The sequence below is a fragment of the Lactuca sativa genome, chromosome 2, assembly GCF_002870075.4.
Source record: "Lactuca sativa cultivar Salinas chromosome 2, Lsat_Salinas_v11, whole genome shotgun sequence".
In the NCBI taxonomy this organism is placed as follows: Eukaryota; Viridiplantae; Streptophyta; class Magnoliopsida; order Asterales; family Asteraceae; genus Lactuca; species Lactuca sativa.
The window spans coordinates 195,607,235-195,624,277 of NC_056624.2; the positions used below are offsets into that span (position 1 = coordinate 195,607,235).

The following is a 17,043-nucleotide window of genomic DNA, read 5'->3' on the forward strand; positions in this document are numbered from 1 at the left end:
TGCGTTTTGTCAATTCAGGCTTGTGCATATATGGGAGTTGCATGTTAAAGGTAACATTTTAAACGTTGGTAATGCATCCATTGAAGACCAAAACGACATCTTTTGATAGGACTAAAATACATTTACTTATTTGAAAAATGTTTTGTTTTTTTGATAAATGTTTATAAATTTAAATGTTAACAAAACAATATTTAAAAACAATATATAGATTAGCTTATATAAAATAGAATAAATTGATAAACTATGCTATAATCCTTAAAAAAAATTCTATTTATATATTTAAATAACCAAAAAATATATGATAAAAGTAAATTGGTATACTTATTTGGATTGTTTGGATTGTTTATTTAAAATGTTTATTAGCTTGTTATGGTTTTGTTTGGATTGCTTATTTAAAATGGGTATTAGTTTATTAAGGTTTGATACCATTAATACACTTTCAAATGTTTGGATGGACTAAAATAAAAATTGTTTATTAACTTAAATAAATTGTTTTTGATCAATCAAGAGCTTCTAACTTATTTAAAATTCTTTATTACTTATAGAAAGCCGATTTACGTTTTTACCCTTATTTCAAACTTTAAAAAAATCATATGTATTGTAGTTGTTAATGGTATGGAAGTTGTTAATGGAATTATAAATTCTTTTTTTTTGCTTTATAATAAGATATATTATACTACATATCACTATTAGTCTTATAAATTTTTTTTATTGCTATTGATATTATTGTTGTCTAAAAATATGATTATAAGTTTATTAACGATAAAATTAAATTGTTACACTTAAAAATCTAATATACGGATAATATATAAGAATGTCTTTTTTGATAATTTTGCAGTTATAAGTAAAAATTTACCAAACATTAAAAATAATTTATCAGTTTATTCCATTTTCATACTGGATAAGTTAATTCAAACACTTATATTCAAATTTTGTTTTGATAGCTTATGATTTAATAAGCACTTTTATTAATAAGTATAAGCTAAGTTAATTCAAACACTTATATTCAAATTTTGTTTTGATAGCTTATGATTTAATAAGCACTTTTATTAATAAGTATAAGCTGTTTTAAATAAGAAATCCCAAAAAAAAAGGTTAGGATCAATATGATTTTTTGAAGTTGAAAGCATAAATTGGCCTCAATATAAAATTAACACTTTTAAATAAATATTAAATGTTTTCAAATAAGTAGTTAGAAAGAAATAAGTTATTAGAATGAAATGATTATCAAAAACTGATTACTTAAATCGGTAAATATTTTTTTATTCAATCCTAACATCAATAAATGTTTATTAACTGTATACCGCTTATAAGTCGGCAAGTAAACATTAATAAAATGCTTACTTATTAGCATACAGCCATTAGCCATACACCAAACCACAATAAACTATTACACACGTTAACTAAGTAATTCCAAACATATCCTAAAAACTAACGAAAAACTATTTAAAATTGATACATAAATATGGAGTATTTTAAATTGTTTTCTCAAATATTTTTTATAAACATATAGAGTACAATAATTATTTTAGACATTTCCCAGGAGTACATCAATTAAGGACTTTCTAATGTTGGGGAACAATATTTGGTACATAGACTCTATAGATGCATTTAAACAGTTTTCATGCATTCCATTTTTCGATTTTACTTATTATACCCAAAATATATATATATATATATATATATATATATATATATATATATATATATATATATATATATATATATATATATATATATATATATATATATATATATATATATATATCTACTTCTCTTCATCTTTCAGAATATTTTTTAATGATATCTCAAATGAATGAATACATTATAAATCTCCATGTTATATCATGTAGGTTAAATTAAAGATTTATGTCTTATAACGTTTGTTAAAAACTCAGGCCACCACCCTTAAACCCATATAAAATACTATTTTACCCTTGCTGAAATAGTAAAAACTCAGGCCACCACCCTTAAGATTTATGTAAGATCGCCAAACCACATTGCTGAAATCTGCAATTTCAAACCCCTATTGCAGATTGTTTTATACATTTATGTCGACAAAAACACATAAATAACTAGAAATTAACTTTGGAAGCTCTCTCTTTGTGCCTCATAATTAGAAGACCACAGTCCATTTATTACTTGCTATATTTCCTACTAATATTTTCCTCCTATTTCAAAACAACAGACACCTCAAAAATGTCTCACAAAAATAAAAACACCCTACAGTAACAATCAGACAGAAATACCCCTGGAAGATGATTCAGCTTCCAGATACTTACACATCCTCTCCATCACCTCCCTACCCTTAGCACTATTCTGCTGAAACTTGTCAACACATTTCTGTTCTATCTTCTCCGCCATTGATGCCAGAGTGGACAACGGTTTTATCCTAATGCTTGTTTCCTGCCTGCAAATTGTCCACTCATTTGGATTCTCAGGGTGTGGATCATACCTAATCTTCTCCTCCACTTCCACATATTTCTGCAAACTAATGTTCTTGGTAGCAAGCTGCATTGATCGAGTTTTAGCATCAACAACAGTTGATTCAACACAATGGCAGATATCTTGACCAACAATCTTGCGAAGAAACCATGGCCCAGGAGCATGAATGGTGATGGCTCGTGTTGTGTAGAGCTTCCCTGATTTGGAATCAAGGTTGTGGTTTAATGTATCGACTTCTAGGATGTGAGATAAGATGCGTTTGTTTTCTGGGTCAGCAAATTTGCGCCATGATGCTGATGTCACTCGCTCCCATGGGTGCTTGTATGTGTGTTCTTGGGAGTAGGCTTTAACCATGGTGGCTTGTGTTTGACCTAGATGGAGATATGAGGTATCAGAAGTGTGTTGCGGAATGTAAGGATCTTAATCTAATATAAAGCATCTGAATCAAAGATTGATAGTGGATATATCTAATACATGTTAGTGAATTAGGGATTAGGGAATGCATTACAAGCAATTTATTCCTTATTATGTTATTAAAATACTGTGTGGAATTGTGAGTCTACTGACTTAAGAATTGGGATTTATTCAAATTCTCCATTATATGACGTTCTGGAACGTGCATACCAATACGTGGTAAGTATAGTAGGAGAAGATGATGATAATAGCTCCAAAAACTTAACTTTTCCAACAAGAAACCACTATTCAAATTTCAGCACCAAAAAACAATGAAAATCTAAACGAGATTGACTAGAATTCTCCTGATAATCGTCCACCGAATCAAGCAAAAAAAATAAGAAACAATAAATGAATTCATTGACAAACAACGAGAGATGATACAGGTGAAAAGCAGATCATCGTCAAATAACTATATCGAAATCAACCAACAAAAACCATCAGATTCATAGATGGATTATTAATAACTTTGAAATTAACGACTGATACATTTTGAGCACATTTCAATTAACCAAAAGAATCACGGAGAAACGAGATCAAGATGAACGCACCTTGTCCTGGAAATCGAAAGCCGGTTCGGAATAACAGTGAAATAAGGTAAGAGAGAAAACGAAAAAGAGGGGAATTTGACGAGAAAGAAAACCTCTTTATTTTAGGAAATTGTGTAGTGCGGTGCTCTATGACGGTTTCCGTGATCACACCGTTTACAGACATCCACGTGTCGAAGAGATCTGATCTGATCGGGGTGTTTTCTTTCCGGGTCAACATTTTGGGCCATACTTGTGATACTGGATCTTCTAAAAACTTGTAAACAAAAAATATGGGCCTAATAAACTTCATAAACTGAATAGCTATACTTAACTACTCACTAGGCTACATGACAAATGATGTGGACAAAAACTCGTCCGGCCCGCTTTTGGCCAATAGGCTCAAAAACTTGGAATTGTCCGGTTGTCCCAAGGTAAGTTCGGCAAATTAGTATGATAAGGATGGCAGGCTTTGCGTAGGCTACATTGGGCCTAATGTCACAAGTTATTTCTTTTTTGAATTTTTAGTTCATTTAAGTGTCATATAGTAGCTTAAAAAGGGGAAATCAAAATCTTGATACAAGTTTAACTGTAATTAACAGAAAACAAACATGGTTTAACAGGAAAAAGAAAAAAAAAATTATAAAATGAGTGTGGGGAATAGCAGTTCTAAAAAACTTATTTGTATTATATGTTTATGTGAAAATCATATGAAACGATCATTTGTATTAATGGAATCTAAGCATGTCTTTAAAGTTTTAAGGAGTGTTGAAAAAATCCATATATTTTACGTAAAAAGAAGATGATTTAAAAAGAAAATAATATGATGATAGCCCATGATATGACTCGGACCATTGGGTTTTAAAACCTTATTTAAAACAACTTTAGACATTGATGCCACTTATAATATTTGTGTTTAATGCGTTTTGTTGGTTACAAACTTTATGTATAACTAGAAGGTGATCCGTGCTTCACGGCGGTTCGATTTTTTTTTCACGTTTACATGTTTTGATTTTTTTTTCTCGTTTGTTGTTTTCTATTTTGTGTGTATATAATGTTTTGAGGAAAATGGGGTCATTTAATAGAATATCGAAGGTCGGAAGACCAAAAGTCAAATCCACAAACTAATGTGGCAAAAACTTAAGGTATCACATTTAGTAAATGTTAGGGACCAAAAGTGGCAAACTCTTGAAACCTTTATAGCTAGCAATAGAGAATATTGAAGCTGGGGGACCAAAATTGTCAACTCCACAAACTAATATGATAAAAAGTTGAGGATGGACCAAAAATAACAAAGTGTTGAAACTTTATGGCAAAACTTTGAAAAAGTTAAGGAGGGGCCAAAAGTGGCAAAACGTTGAAAATTTTGTGGCAAAACTTTAAGAATAAAAAGTATATTATTCATAAGGTTTATGTGATTTAATTGTATATATAATGTGTTTGTCTGTTATGATCGTGTTGAATACCGATTTAATTCTCCTTTACAATATCAATTTATAAATATAGCATTTTCGACACTTAACAAAAAGATGAAAAAGACAAATCCACAATATCTTCTTCTTCTATAATGTTGTGAAACTTATTCTTGCTATCGTACCAAGGTAAAATTCGGACCTTATTGAGTACGGTGGTTTTGAAGAAACGTCATCATGTTGTACCATGGGGAACGAAATCCCGGTGCGGATTGCATTTGTTTTAAGAAAAGTGTATCAAACACAGGTATCAGTTTTTTATGTTCATCTTTCTGTTTTTCTTGTATGTTTTCGTTCACAAACTCTATATGATCTCCTCTTTTAAACAATGTGTTTGGTAATGTTCCTTGGATAATGGTCTTTGGCCTATGTTTTTTTAATAAATGGGGTAATGTAAGGCCATGGATAATTCGTTATGCTCAAAATTTCTATTGGTTATGATGTTCTGTCATATTATTTATTTCTCTTTGTAAAACACAACAGGTTGAATTAGGTTTAGTGTGAGAGGGTGATTGCACCTAAAGAGGTTGGTGGTTTTGAGGTTAGCAATTTATTGCTACTAATCGGGGTATTTTGGTAAATTGAAGATGATATTTTTTTAAGGAAGCTAGATCCTTATGGTTGAGTTTGATAAAAGTATCCATGGTAATATGGTGATTTTAGACACTTGGCAAGTGGGTACGCCTTCAAAAGAATTGGCAATCGGACTTGAACATATTTTTGGAATGATATATGGGTTGGGTCAAGATCGTTAGCCAATTGATTCTCAAAGCTAAACTATTAAAAATAAAACGGTCTCGTCTTTTTATTGTGACACGGAGAAATACTCTACATAGAAATAGACTTTATGTCCAGCAAGTGGATGGGCAACTTTCCTTTAGTTCTCTAGACTTTTTGCTTGTGTTACTATCATGGATTTGGAAAAGAGTTATTGACATAATAACACATGAAAGTTTCGTGTTTGGTTTGAATGACCATCACTATAACAAAAACACCCTTTAATGACACGCATTGCATGTCATAAAAGCCACAGATGACACGCAAATGTGTGTCAAGGAAGGCTCTGTCATAAAGGAAGATGAAACACATTTGTGTGTCGTAACCTTATGACGCTCTCTTACGACACGCAATGTGTGTCAAAGAAGGCTATGTCATAAAGAAGACGACACACATTTGCATGTTGTAACCTTATGACACGCGATACATATCATTAAATCATGTGTCATAAATGAAGATGACATGCTTTTTTGTGTCATAAACTTAGTAACCATTTACGATACGCATTCGCAATGTGCATTTTAGGCATAATAAAGAAACAAATGTACATACCTAACATTCAATTTCATCTAAATGTCAAACTAAGTATCAAAAACATTATATTACACTACATCTCAAAAGATGATGATACCTAGCACTTTACACAATTAACAAAAAAACATCATACACCACATGTCAGAAGATGATGCGCTACCTAACATTTCATTGCTAACAAAAATATTATTTCTGGATACATAAAATCATCGATAAGCTGACCATTCTGCGCAGATTTCATCAATATCATCATTTGTGTATTTCACTTTACCACCCCCGTCCTGAGAAAAAAATTGCATACATTGTTTCCGTTATAAAAAAATGATCATTTCTTTAACAGTTAATGCTATATTCAACAAACAAACATAAAATGTAAATTCTCCTTTCTTATTAAACATTGTACTTTCAAATAAATGAAAAAGATAAAATGGCATATAAGAGAAGGAAAAAGAAACCTTTATCATTGAATCAGCTTGCAATAAGCTTCCACAGGGGCAAGAAATTTTTTCCACGTTTTGATGATCAAGCATCTTCAATCTCCTCTTTAGGTTTTGTAGAGTTAGTTGCATCTAAAACTGAAAACAAATACCTGCATTTTCCTTGTTACAAGAGGAAAGGACACATGTCAGACAATGGTGAATAAAAAAAATACTAGCAATATAAAGCAATAAAAGTAGATACTAGCAATATACATCTGAAAGCAAATACCCTATTCTTCATTGCTTGTTTTATTTGGCTTGTAAACTATACACTATACAGAGTGTGACTGATTTCCAATTCTGGAACTAACTTATATTAAATCTATAAACACTTTAAATTAATGATAGTAACATGAGATTATTCTCGTTTTCCTTAGAAGAATTTGATGGAACGTGATAGATTATGTTGTTTTTAGAGATGGGCTTTGCTTCATGATGATAATAAGATGCAACTTTACTACTTGGATCATCTATAAACTTTTTATTAGGAAGTAAAAAGAAAACCATTTAGATAGAAAGTGATTGCTTACATGTGGACGACATGTGTAACACCCATAAAAATAATATCAAATTTGAACTTTTAAAAACATTTCAACCCATTAAAAATCATTACATCTTTTTGTTTTCAAAATGTATAATATCAGAGTTTTCCCAGAAACATAAACTAAACATGAGGAGCTGTACGATCATGCTTTCGCCTTGCCGCGATCCCCTGATGTACCTGAAACAATAAACTGAAACTGTAAGCCTGAAAGCTTAGTGAGTTCCCCCAAAATACTCATACCCACAATAATACACATATAACCATAAACAACATACTATGGGTCCAGTCAACCATCGGGTTGGAATACCCCAGGCCCTCAACCATCTGGTTGGAATGCCAACATACTATGGGTCTAATCATCCTCGGGATGGAATACCCTAGGCCCACAACCAACATGTTGGAATGCCCACATACCATGAGTCCAATCATCCTCGGGATGGAATACTCACGACCCACAACCAACAGGTTGGAATGCCCAGGTCTATTGGCTTTCCAACAAAGCAGATAAGCCTCAACCGCCAAACAAACATGTGCATATATAACAGATAATCACATAGTAGTCTATAGACAACAACTGATCCAATGGATCATACCACATACCACATAATATTATCCTACCCTCTAGGATACCGAACTAACAGGTCATACCGCATATCACATAATATCATCCTATCCTCTAGGATACCGATCTAACAGATCATACTAGCATAACATAACTAAATAACAATTCAAAGGGCCGGCCTTGGTGCCTTAGACCCTTGAGTATAGTGAGGATAACTCACCTGGCACTGCTGAAGTCCCGCAGATAAAACTCCAGCTACTAGTTGACAGATTCCCGAACTGTCAACATCAAACAATACCCAATTAATAATTGGGTTCCAAGCCCAAGGTCCATCTCACACTCCAAGACCCAAAAGTCAAGTAATGGGCCAAAGCCCAACATGTGGCCCAATTTTCTAAATTGGGACCAAACCTCTACATGGTCTTTCCTTAAGGCTCGTTCAATTATTCTAGTCCAAGGTATTCCCACGGCCCAATATCACATAATCATAAAGGCCTAGTTATGGCCCATCTATGGCCCAATTTTTTACAAATTGGGCCCAAGTCCTTCACATGAGCCTTATCCTAAGGCCTATCCAATTATTTTAGTCCATTTACTTATTCTTGGAAAGCCCATCAATAGTCCAATCATCAAAGCCCAATAGGAAGGCCCAACTCAAGGCCTAAGTGAAATTAGGGTTTTCACACGAAATGACAATTAGGGTTAAGTGTTCCTACTTAACCCATTAAGTCCAATATTACCTTAGGTTAATTTGCCAATGATTATTAATTAACATTTTCAGTTTAGTAATTAATTCAAGTGTGGGTCCCGATAATTTCCCAAAATTAGGGTTTTATGCCATTAGGGTTTTCCAAACCCTAATTAGGGTTTCCAACCCAAATACCAACTCATTAATCAAATGGTTGGGCTTTTAGGTCAGTTAGGGCTTCATTGAGCCCATTAGGGTTTCATTGGGCCCATTTTGTCCAAGCATCCCCAAACGAGTCAAAACGCAAACGAGGCACACCGCCACCCAACACAGCGGTTAGTGGCGGCAAGAGGCAGCAGCCACCACCTTACGGTGGTGGTTTAGAGTTTTCTTACTATTCTGATCGATTACAATATTACAACACGATACCTGAACACATACTAAGCTACACACACTCATAAATAACACACACATAGCCACCTTATGGCGGCTGGCGGCCGAACATGGTGGTAGCCACCACCCTATAGTGGTGTCGGTGGTGGTTTCTTTGGATCTCCGGCCAAAGGACACTCTAGCGGCCTCATCCCATCACAGTACACAAACACACATCCCTTGCGCAAAAAATACATCCAACACCCACTGAGGTGGGTAGCGAAGGCAGCAGCACAAGAAAGTTGGCAACGGCGGCGGCCATGACAGCGGATGGCGTTGAACGAAATAACATGAAGCAGAACCAGTTAACGGCGGCCATGGCCAGCCCCTGCACACACTCGACGTCTCACCGTCGATGTCTCTCTTCTGCCGCAACAAACAGCGATGACGGCTGGTAGCGGAGACTGGGACATTTCCTCGACGTCTCCTCGTCGGCAGTTTGGATCAGCAACGGCATTGGATGCTCCAGCGCTTCTCAACTTCTCTACTCGTCAGAAATGACGTCGATGGCAGCAGCAAAGTGGAATGACGGTTTTCGGACCCGGCGATGCCAACAACGGCTGAGGAGGCTTCAATGGTGGAGGCGGCTGCCGGAAATGAGGAAGGAGATGGCGGCTGCAAATATGGTCCCTAGGGTTAGGGTTACGGGACCCTTAAATACCCACTTCATTTAGAAGTTTGCCATAATGGAAACTATGGTCCCCCTTTTTACTTATTTTATTTCAATATAAATCCCAAATTTACCATTTGACCCCTCCATAACAAATTCTTTTCACCTTAGGTACATAATTTTCTCTTTTAGCCCCAGCCATTCAAAAACCTTTCATATTAAGTCCAAATGATACCAAACGCCCCCTGACTTCTAAAATCCTTTGCAAAATAAATCCCGAAATTACACCTTAACCCCTGGAGGTTCAAACCTTGTGATTTGGCTTCCCTAAACTAACACACCACTAAATATTATTCGATTTTGGGCTATAATAATACGAAATAATAATAAAAATCACTTCTCGGGGTTCCGGGGTTATTATTTAATTATTATATTTAAATGGGATGTTACAACATGAATAACCTCCATCAATGATTGAACTCATTCAATCGATTTGAAAGCGTATCCTTTACCAAATCGATTGAAGACGTCATATTGAAGGGTGTTTGTAACTAAAATCAACGAGATTGATGATTTTAGTAAGCTAAGTAAACAGACGATGGAGTGTTGAAATGGGGAAATATGGATTTGAGCCCTAGAAGCTGAAAAGTAGACACATCTATGAAGCAAGGTACATGCAATCGGTTTTGTTGGATGTGCTAGTCCGATTTTTAGGAGGATTTTATGTGCTCCAGAGAAAAGCCCTAGTTCTTCCAAAGTTGGGGGGATGAATCCATGTAATGAGGCTTAGGTTGCCGACAAGGAGAAACGAGCATGAGATCACTAGACCTGAGGTTGTAGAGGCAGAGAGCACCGAGAGCCTTCGTTCTGTAGGGAAACTTAGGGTTTGTGGTGGAGATCTGGATACCAACTTGGATCGTGATATCACTTTACAAACTAATATTTCTACCCTATGTCTGGGTTATAAGAAATTTAGCCTAGGATAACCCAAGTGGACACTTATGATTCCAAGCACAAAAATCATAAGCCAATATGCTAGAGGATTCTATGAAAGTATGATGAAAAGCAAGAGCTTAAGATCGTAACCCTCTTCTAAAGAGGAAGAATTTTTTATATATTAACTGAGATTACGGTTTCATTAGGGTTGGACCGTCATTAGTTGCTTTGGAAGCAAGTCATGATAATCCGGATTTAATGAGGATTTAGGGTTACCAAAACTAACGAGTTTCGTTAGTTTTACCACAATCACCCTCAAAAAATTGAATTTTCCACTAGTTTTACCAGCCAGGGGCTCTGCCCCTTGGACCCCTCTAGGGGGCGCTGCCCCTAGACCCCGCCAAAGGGGCGCTGCCCCCAGACCCCCAACTAGTCGTCGAACTGGCTTCTAATTCGATCTTATACATGTGTGCACTCCACACAACCCCGTACATATATTAGAGTACAAATTATGAAGCCATTAGCTCACATGTTAGTTCCGGTTATTTAAAATGACATGGTGACACTAAAATCACCAACACCTTCTTGAAAAAAATCCCTAGATGGAATGGTCTCTCTGATTTTGTGGAATTTAGTACATGGTCGACACGCGTTCGAAAAAAATTATAAGGCGACATCCATCTACATGACATCCATTTAAGATAGGTGCCCTCCATGTTTGTAATATTTTTTTTGTTGAACGCTAATTTTAGAGCACGCACAAATGCTTGTCCTCTATCCTTCATATTTTGGAAAAATGACATTATTTTTAGAACACGCAAAAAATGCGTATCGTAAATCAGTGCGTGTCATTAAATGGCTGTTTTCTAGTAGTGCATTTAACCTTTTTTTAGACCTTTTAGATTATCAAACTCGAAATATACCTATCTAAAATACCATTTTTTTTTTTAAATTAACAGGTTTCCAACTGAAGTGATGATGTGTAGATTGACTTTTAATAGTCAAAGGTTTCCATAGCCACCTAGACATATCCACGTGAACCTGAGGAATGACACATAAATCTTACCATTCATATTTAATGGGTGCTCCAAAACCCAGTAACTCAAGGTCGTCACCTCCAAATGCACAAATTATCATCTTGATGCATAAATCGTCATCCAAACCATCTTTATTCTCGACCTCTTCTATTTTTAGAAACCATTGTTTTTCTCACCTCCATTTTGGATCTCATCTCGACGCACACATCATTCCAAAAACCTAATCGAACTCTTTCTTTAGATTTCTGGGTAGCCTTCGAACCTAATTAAACATGTCATTTGTTGAATCAACATAAGAAATCAACTTTCAAAGAAGGGAATCAAACCTTGCCACATGGCGTGTTGGTAGTCAATTTGACGAAGTCTCTAGGTATTTCAGTCCATGATTTGTTCCTATAGTTTACTGTTAATGAAATCCATGTGGATATTACCTTTGTGATTCATCATTGTCATCACCATCGCTAGGTATTTAGGGGCCAAATACCCCATTGTTATAGTTGTTAGTGTTGAAATATGACTTTTACAATGGCCCATCAACATGGTTAGCCTTAGATCCTTTAATCGTCCATTGAAATTTGCATCCAACATCATATTGCTAACTTTAATGTCTCTATAAATCACTTGTTGCTCACATTCTTGATGAAGATAAGTCAAAATAGAGGCTAGCCAAATTACGATATTATCTTCCCTTCATTGAAATGCTTTAATCTTTTCACAACTGTAGCATTACCTGAGGACAATGTTGCAAAACTCGGCCTACTCGCCCGAGTACTCGGAATCGGCCCTCCACCGAAGCAAGTTATGTGAACTCAGCAAAAAAATCGAATTAAGTTAAGCTCGATCAAAAATCGGTCAAACTCGGTCAACATCTCTCTAACTCGGGCCTACTCGGTCTTACTCGGTCAACAAAGTCAAACTCGGCCAACTCGGTCAAAGGGTCAAAATTGTCATAAAAAAAGAAAAAAATCAAAAATTTCAAGATTAATATGTATAATACACTTAATGATTTATTATTTAACACACATATGATTATTACTACATATATATCTTAAATTTTCAGTAATATTTCACAAAATGAGACAATTGTGTGTATTTCAGTTTTTATGTATTCATATGTATCTAATTCTATTATATATTTCAATCAAATTATGATTTTAACTTATGATTTTGACATATATAATTTTCCTAAAAATATTTCTACATCAATTAACGAATCCAAGTACTCCCCGAGTACTCTCGAGTAATCGCTACTCGGTTGTCGGTCGAGCAGGTACCGAGTAGCAAGTTCTACAACCTTGCCTAAGGATGCCAGAAATGCGTAAACAGACCCAAAAGCACCATGCCCAATGATCCGACCTGAAGGGAACCCATTTGTAGCTATTTTAATATCTATGTAACTGAACTATTTGGGCCCTCTTAGAAGCTCTATTTAAATGTTCATATCTATTTTTGTCCACCTCCATTTCTTGAAAGAAAGGTATCTGAAAACCACAAGAGCGTTGCACAAAACCAGTAAGGTATATTTTGATGTGGGTGTTGTGCATAAATAATTTTCTTTGTCTTGATTTGATACGCCAATGTAATGTTTGATTTCTACTATTATGTTGATAGTCAACTCATCATTCAAAGTGTGGCTAAGGTAAACAAAATTAACTTTTCTTTGACTTTCTTTTAATTTGACTGTCGGTGTCGTTTGCAACCAATAAGAAATCATATTGTTTTTCCTTTTGTGATTCATCACCAACTGTAATTGATCAGAAAAATAATAGATTTTGTCGGGTTCGAAAGTACGACCTTCTTGGGTTCGCGGGTGAAACTTAATACACATTCTCAATTTTTTTTCAACAATAGTTTGGTACAGTGGCAATGAAAACCTTTGACTATTAGAAGTCAATGTACACATAGGAAATATAACAAGGAAACTTCATAATTTTGAGAAAAATGATATTTTAAATAGGGAAATTTTGACTTTGATGGTTTAAAGGATCCAAGAAAAAGTTAAATGATAATTTAAAACTAAACGTGAAACTTTCATGTGTTATTATGTTAATAACCCTATGGAAAATTATTGATATTATGATTTATGATGATCGGGTTGTTTCTCGGTTTCCTCAGTTTGAAATTTTTGGATACTAAAGAGGAGTGTTTTTAATCAACTTATTGGTTTTTTAGAAAAGCTAGAAATTTTGGCTTTTTGAAAAGTAAATTATTAGATTAAAAAGTTGATATTTGTCCAATACTTTTTTAACTTATTGATTTTTAAAAATTCAATAAATTAGTAGTGATTTTGAAAAGACTCCCAAACTGCCCTAATTTTATAGCAACAAATGGTTTAACGAAACAATTTATGAGGTTCGTTTTTTTGTTTTGTGTTATTTGTTTGTTTTTGTATTTTTTTTTTGTATTACGAATCAAATTCTATGGTCGAAGGTGACAAATTACTATTGCATTGGGCTGCATATTTTTTGGAAATAGGAAATAAGTATATAACTGATCGGGCCGAATTTAGACGTTTATGCAAGCAATGGTTTGACAAAGTTAACTCTTATCATGACTTTCGTCTCGTTATAATAAGTTTAAAGTTTCTTGGTTTGATACCAAATTTATTCAAATGTAAAGCTAAATTAATCAATTTTATTTATTACTTGGGCTATCTTGCTTCGTCAATAATTTGCGGCATCTGTACAGCCACATTTCCAGAATACTTTGCTGGTAAAGTTGGTCCATCCACCATGCGCTACATTATCCTTTTTCTGACTTTTTTTTTTCTCTTTTATTTATTTATATTTTCTAAATTGCCAGCTAAAACTTGAGAGCGAAATAATGATTATAAATTTAATAAAAAATATTAAGCACCGTAATTCATGAAAAGTCCCACTAACATGATAAATCAAATTGACAATATTACCCTCAACTTTTTTTTTTCTTTTATCAAATTTCACATACCATACCCCACACCCCCAACCCCACCCTTCCTTTTTTTTCCCACCGGAAAAACGTGACGTAAGCACCCTATCTTTCGCTACTTTTTCTGTTCCTAAGCTCCGCCCCATATTTTTACAACGGAGATGCGAAAACGAGATGAATTGATTATCCAGACGATGTCGTTTTGTCTCTCTCCAGACTCCGCGTCATACCTTGAGAATTTTCGCCGCTCTAACAACTGGATTTTCGCGAGCGATAGCCTCACGTCCGGCGGCTTTGTAGTCGTAGTTACAGTCATGTCGATCGGAGTATCGGTGCTCGGAACAAAACATCTCGCCACAACGGCACCTAAACCCCATCAGTCCAACCTTCCTCTTGCAACCTGAGCACCTGTTCACCTCCCGCTTCTTAAACATGTCACAGACGCTCTTATCGAACGGATCCACCACCTCCAATCGTCGTTTTTGAGGCAGATCCAACTTTTCCGGCGAGGCAGCGGAGTTCGGTCTGAAGTCAACGATAACACCGCTCTTCGGATCCGATCTATCCGGCGACGATCTACGGTCATCTGAAGCGGACATCTTTGAAGAGGCGGCGGGGATCGGCGGTGTGCACAGGGTCAAGGTTTCAGGAACTTTGAGCTCGGTCTCCTCCATCTCTCTCTTCTGAGCCATACCTTTTTGGGATGAGAGAGAGAGAGGGGGGAGGGGGGAGAGAAAGAGAACGTGTGTGAAGGGAAAGAGATTGCGGTTTTAGAAAGAGAAAGAGGTTGGGGATGGGATGGGAATAACTTTAAAGGTCTGAAAGTGGTGATGGTGTAAATGACGGTAATACCCTTCTGAGTAATATAATCACTTCTGACAACTTGCATTCACAAGTCACAACTGAAAAAGAAAGAATACCCTGCCAAGCAAATTATACTCCTTCCATTAATATTATAGATTTGTTAAATACAAATTCTTCTTTCAACAGCTAACTACATTGCGATTTCTATTTCTAAAGTTATATTTTTTACTTAAATCAGACTTTAACCGGTAGAGGATGCATTTCCAATAACTTTTAATAATTTAATAATTATTAAAAAAAACTCTTATAGTTTAATGACCAATAACGGGAGTCACTCTTATCAAACAACTATATTTCTTAAAAATATCATAAAATGTAATTTGGCTGAAAAACAACGATTACATGGATATGGATGGTTTGTGAGATCCATTGATTTTATGAACTACTTTTGTCATATATATTTCTAGAAGATAAACACTACTTTTCACAAATAACTCTCTTGGACTGAGTTAATTATTTCATAAACTTTTTATTTTTCTTGGCTAATTTTTTAGAGTTCATGGAATTGTTAAACATTAGGTGAAAAACTTTAAAAGCAAGTGAACATTAGGCCTTTTTCTGCATCAAAGAACAATTTGCAATAAAAGTCTACTGGTTGAGGTGCAGAATTCAATAGAAGATGTTCATTGTTTGAACATATTACTACTACTTTACGTACTAAAGCTTCCGCTGAAAAACACCGATTACATGAATATGGATGGTTTGTGAGATCCATTAATTTTATGAACTACTTTTGTCACATATATTTCTAGAAGATAAACACTACTTTTCGCAAATAACTCTCTTGGACTGAGTTAATTATTTCATAAACTTTTTATTTTTCTTGGCTAATTTTTTAGAGTTCATGGAATTGTTGAACATTAGGTGAAAAACTTTAAAAGCAAGTGAACATTAGGCATTTTTCTGCATCAAAGAGCAATTTACAATAAAAGTCTACTGATTGAGGTACAAATTTCAACAGAAGATGTCCATGGTTTGAACCTGCACACCAAAAATATTGCTACTACTTTACGATTTAAAGAAAAAACTTGTAACACTTAAATAGAAAGTGAAAGAGTCTATTTAGTCTACCATAAAGCTTGTAGAAGTGGTTTAATTTGACAATATTATGACACTAGAAACAAGTTGTAGGACTCTTGGACTGAGTTAATTAATTCATAAATTTTTTATTTTTCCTGGCTTATTTTTTAGAGTTCATGGAATTGTTGAACATTAGGTGAGAAACTTTAAAAGCAAGTGAACATTAGGCCTTTTTCTGCATCAAAGAACAATTTGCAATAAAAGTCTACTGATTGAGGTGCATAATTCAATAGAAAATGTCCATGGTTCGAACCCTTGCACACCAAAAATATTACTTCTGCTTTACGATCTAAAGAAAAAACTTGTAACACTTAAATAGAAAGTGGAAGGGTCTGTTCAGTCGTCCGTAAAACTTGTAGAAGTGGTTGAATTTGACAATATTATGACACTAGAAACAAGTGGTAGAACTCTCAAAGATGAACTAATTGTGCATTTCCAAATGTATATGCAAATGGGATCCGTATATGTATATTTGAGATCCATTTTTGCAACACCCAAAAGTTTTCCAACATGTTTCTATCCCCATCTTAGGATCATGATGGACATAGAGGTAATGAATATAAACAAGCCTATACTCGAAGATTCAGTGTTGGAAGGAAGAGGTTGATTATAAGTTTTGAAGAAGGAGCGGGTATACGGAAAGTAGGAAGTTGAATGATATGTCGATTAGTAGTTCTCCTAGCGATTATGAATGTA

The 17,043-nt window shown here is 34.7% G+C and overlaps 2 protein-coding genes and 1 long non-coding RNA gene across 3 annotated transcripts; all 3 read right to left on the reverse strand.

Moving 5' to 3' along the window:
* Positions 1 to 2,000: 2,000 nt before the first annotated feature.
* Positions 2,001 to 3,601, reverse strand: LOC111899839 (uncharacterized). Its single transcript, XM_023895714.3, has 2 exons — positions 3,450 to 3,601; positions 2,001 to 2,816 (listed from the first exon to the last, which is right to left on the reverse strand). Exon 2 carries the CDS (start codon positions 2,797 to 2,799, stop codon positions 2,236 to 2,238), a length of 564 nt encoding a protein of 187 aa, XP_023751482.1. The 5' UTR covers positions 2,800 to 2,816; positions 3,450 to 3,601; the 3' UTR covers positions 2,001 to 2,235.
* A 3,647-nt stretch (positions 3,602 to 7,248) lies between these two features.
* Positions 7,249 to 9,612, reverse strand: LOC128132230 (uncharacterized). The gene is made up of 2 exons (XR_008230341.1): positions 8,014 to 9,612; positions 7,249 to 7,408 (listed from the first exon to the last, which is right to left on the reverse strand). It is a non-coding gene; the product is annotated as an uncharacterized LOC128132230 (long non-coding RNA).
* Positions 9,613 to 14,305: 4,693 nt separating this feature from the next.
* On the reverse strand, positions 14,306 to 15,192 carry LOC111899838 (zinc finger A20 and AN1 domain-containing stress-associated protein 5). The gene has a single exon (XM_023895713.3). The coding sequence runs from the start codon at positions 15,093 to 15,095 to the stop codon at positions 14,628 to 14,630; it is 468 nt and encodes a 155-aa protein (XP_023751481.1). The 5' UTR covers positions 15,096 to 15,192; the 3' UTR covers positions 14,306 to 14,627.
* Between the last annotated feature and the right edge of the window lie 1,851 nt (positions 15,193 to 17,043).

Coding starts and splice junctions, on each gene's coding strand:
- LOC111899838 (XM_023895713.3), bottom strand. CDS start 15,095: ATGGCTCAGAAGAGAGAGATGGAGGAGACCGAGCTCAAAGTTCCTGAA.
- LOC111899839 (XM_023895714.3), bottom strand. CDS start 2,799: ATGGTTAAAGCCTACTCCCAAGAACACACATACAAGCACCCATGGGAG.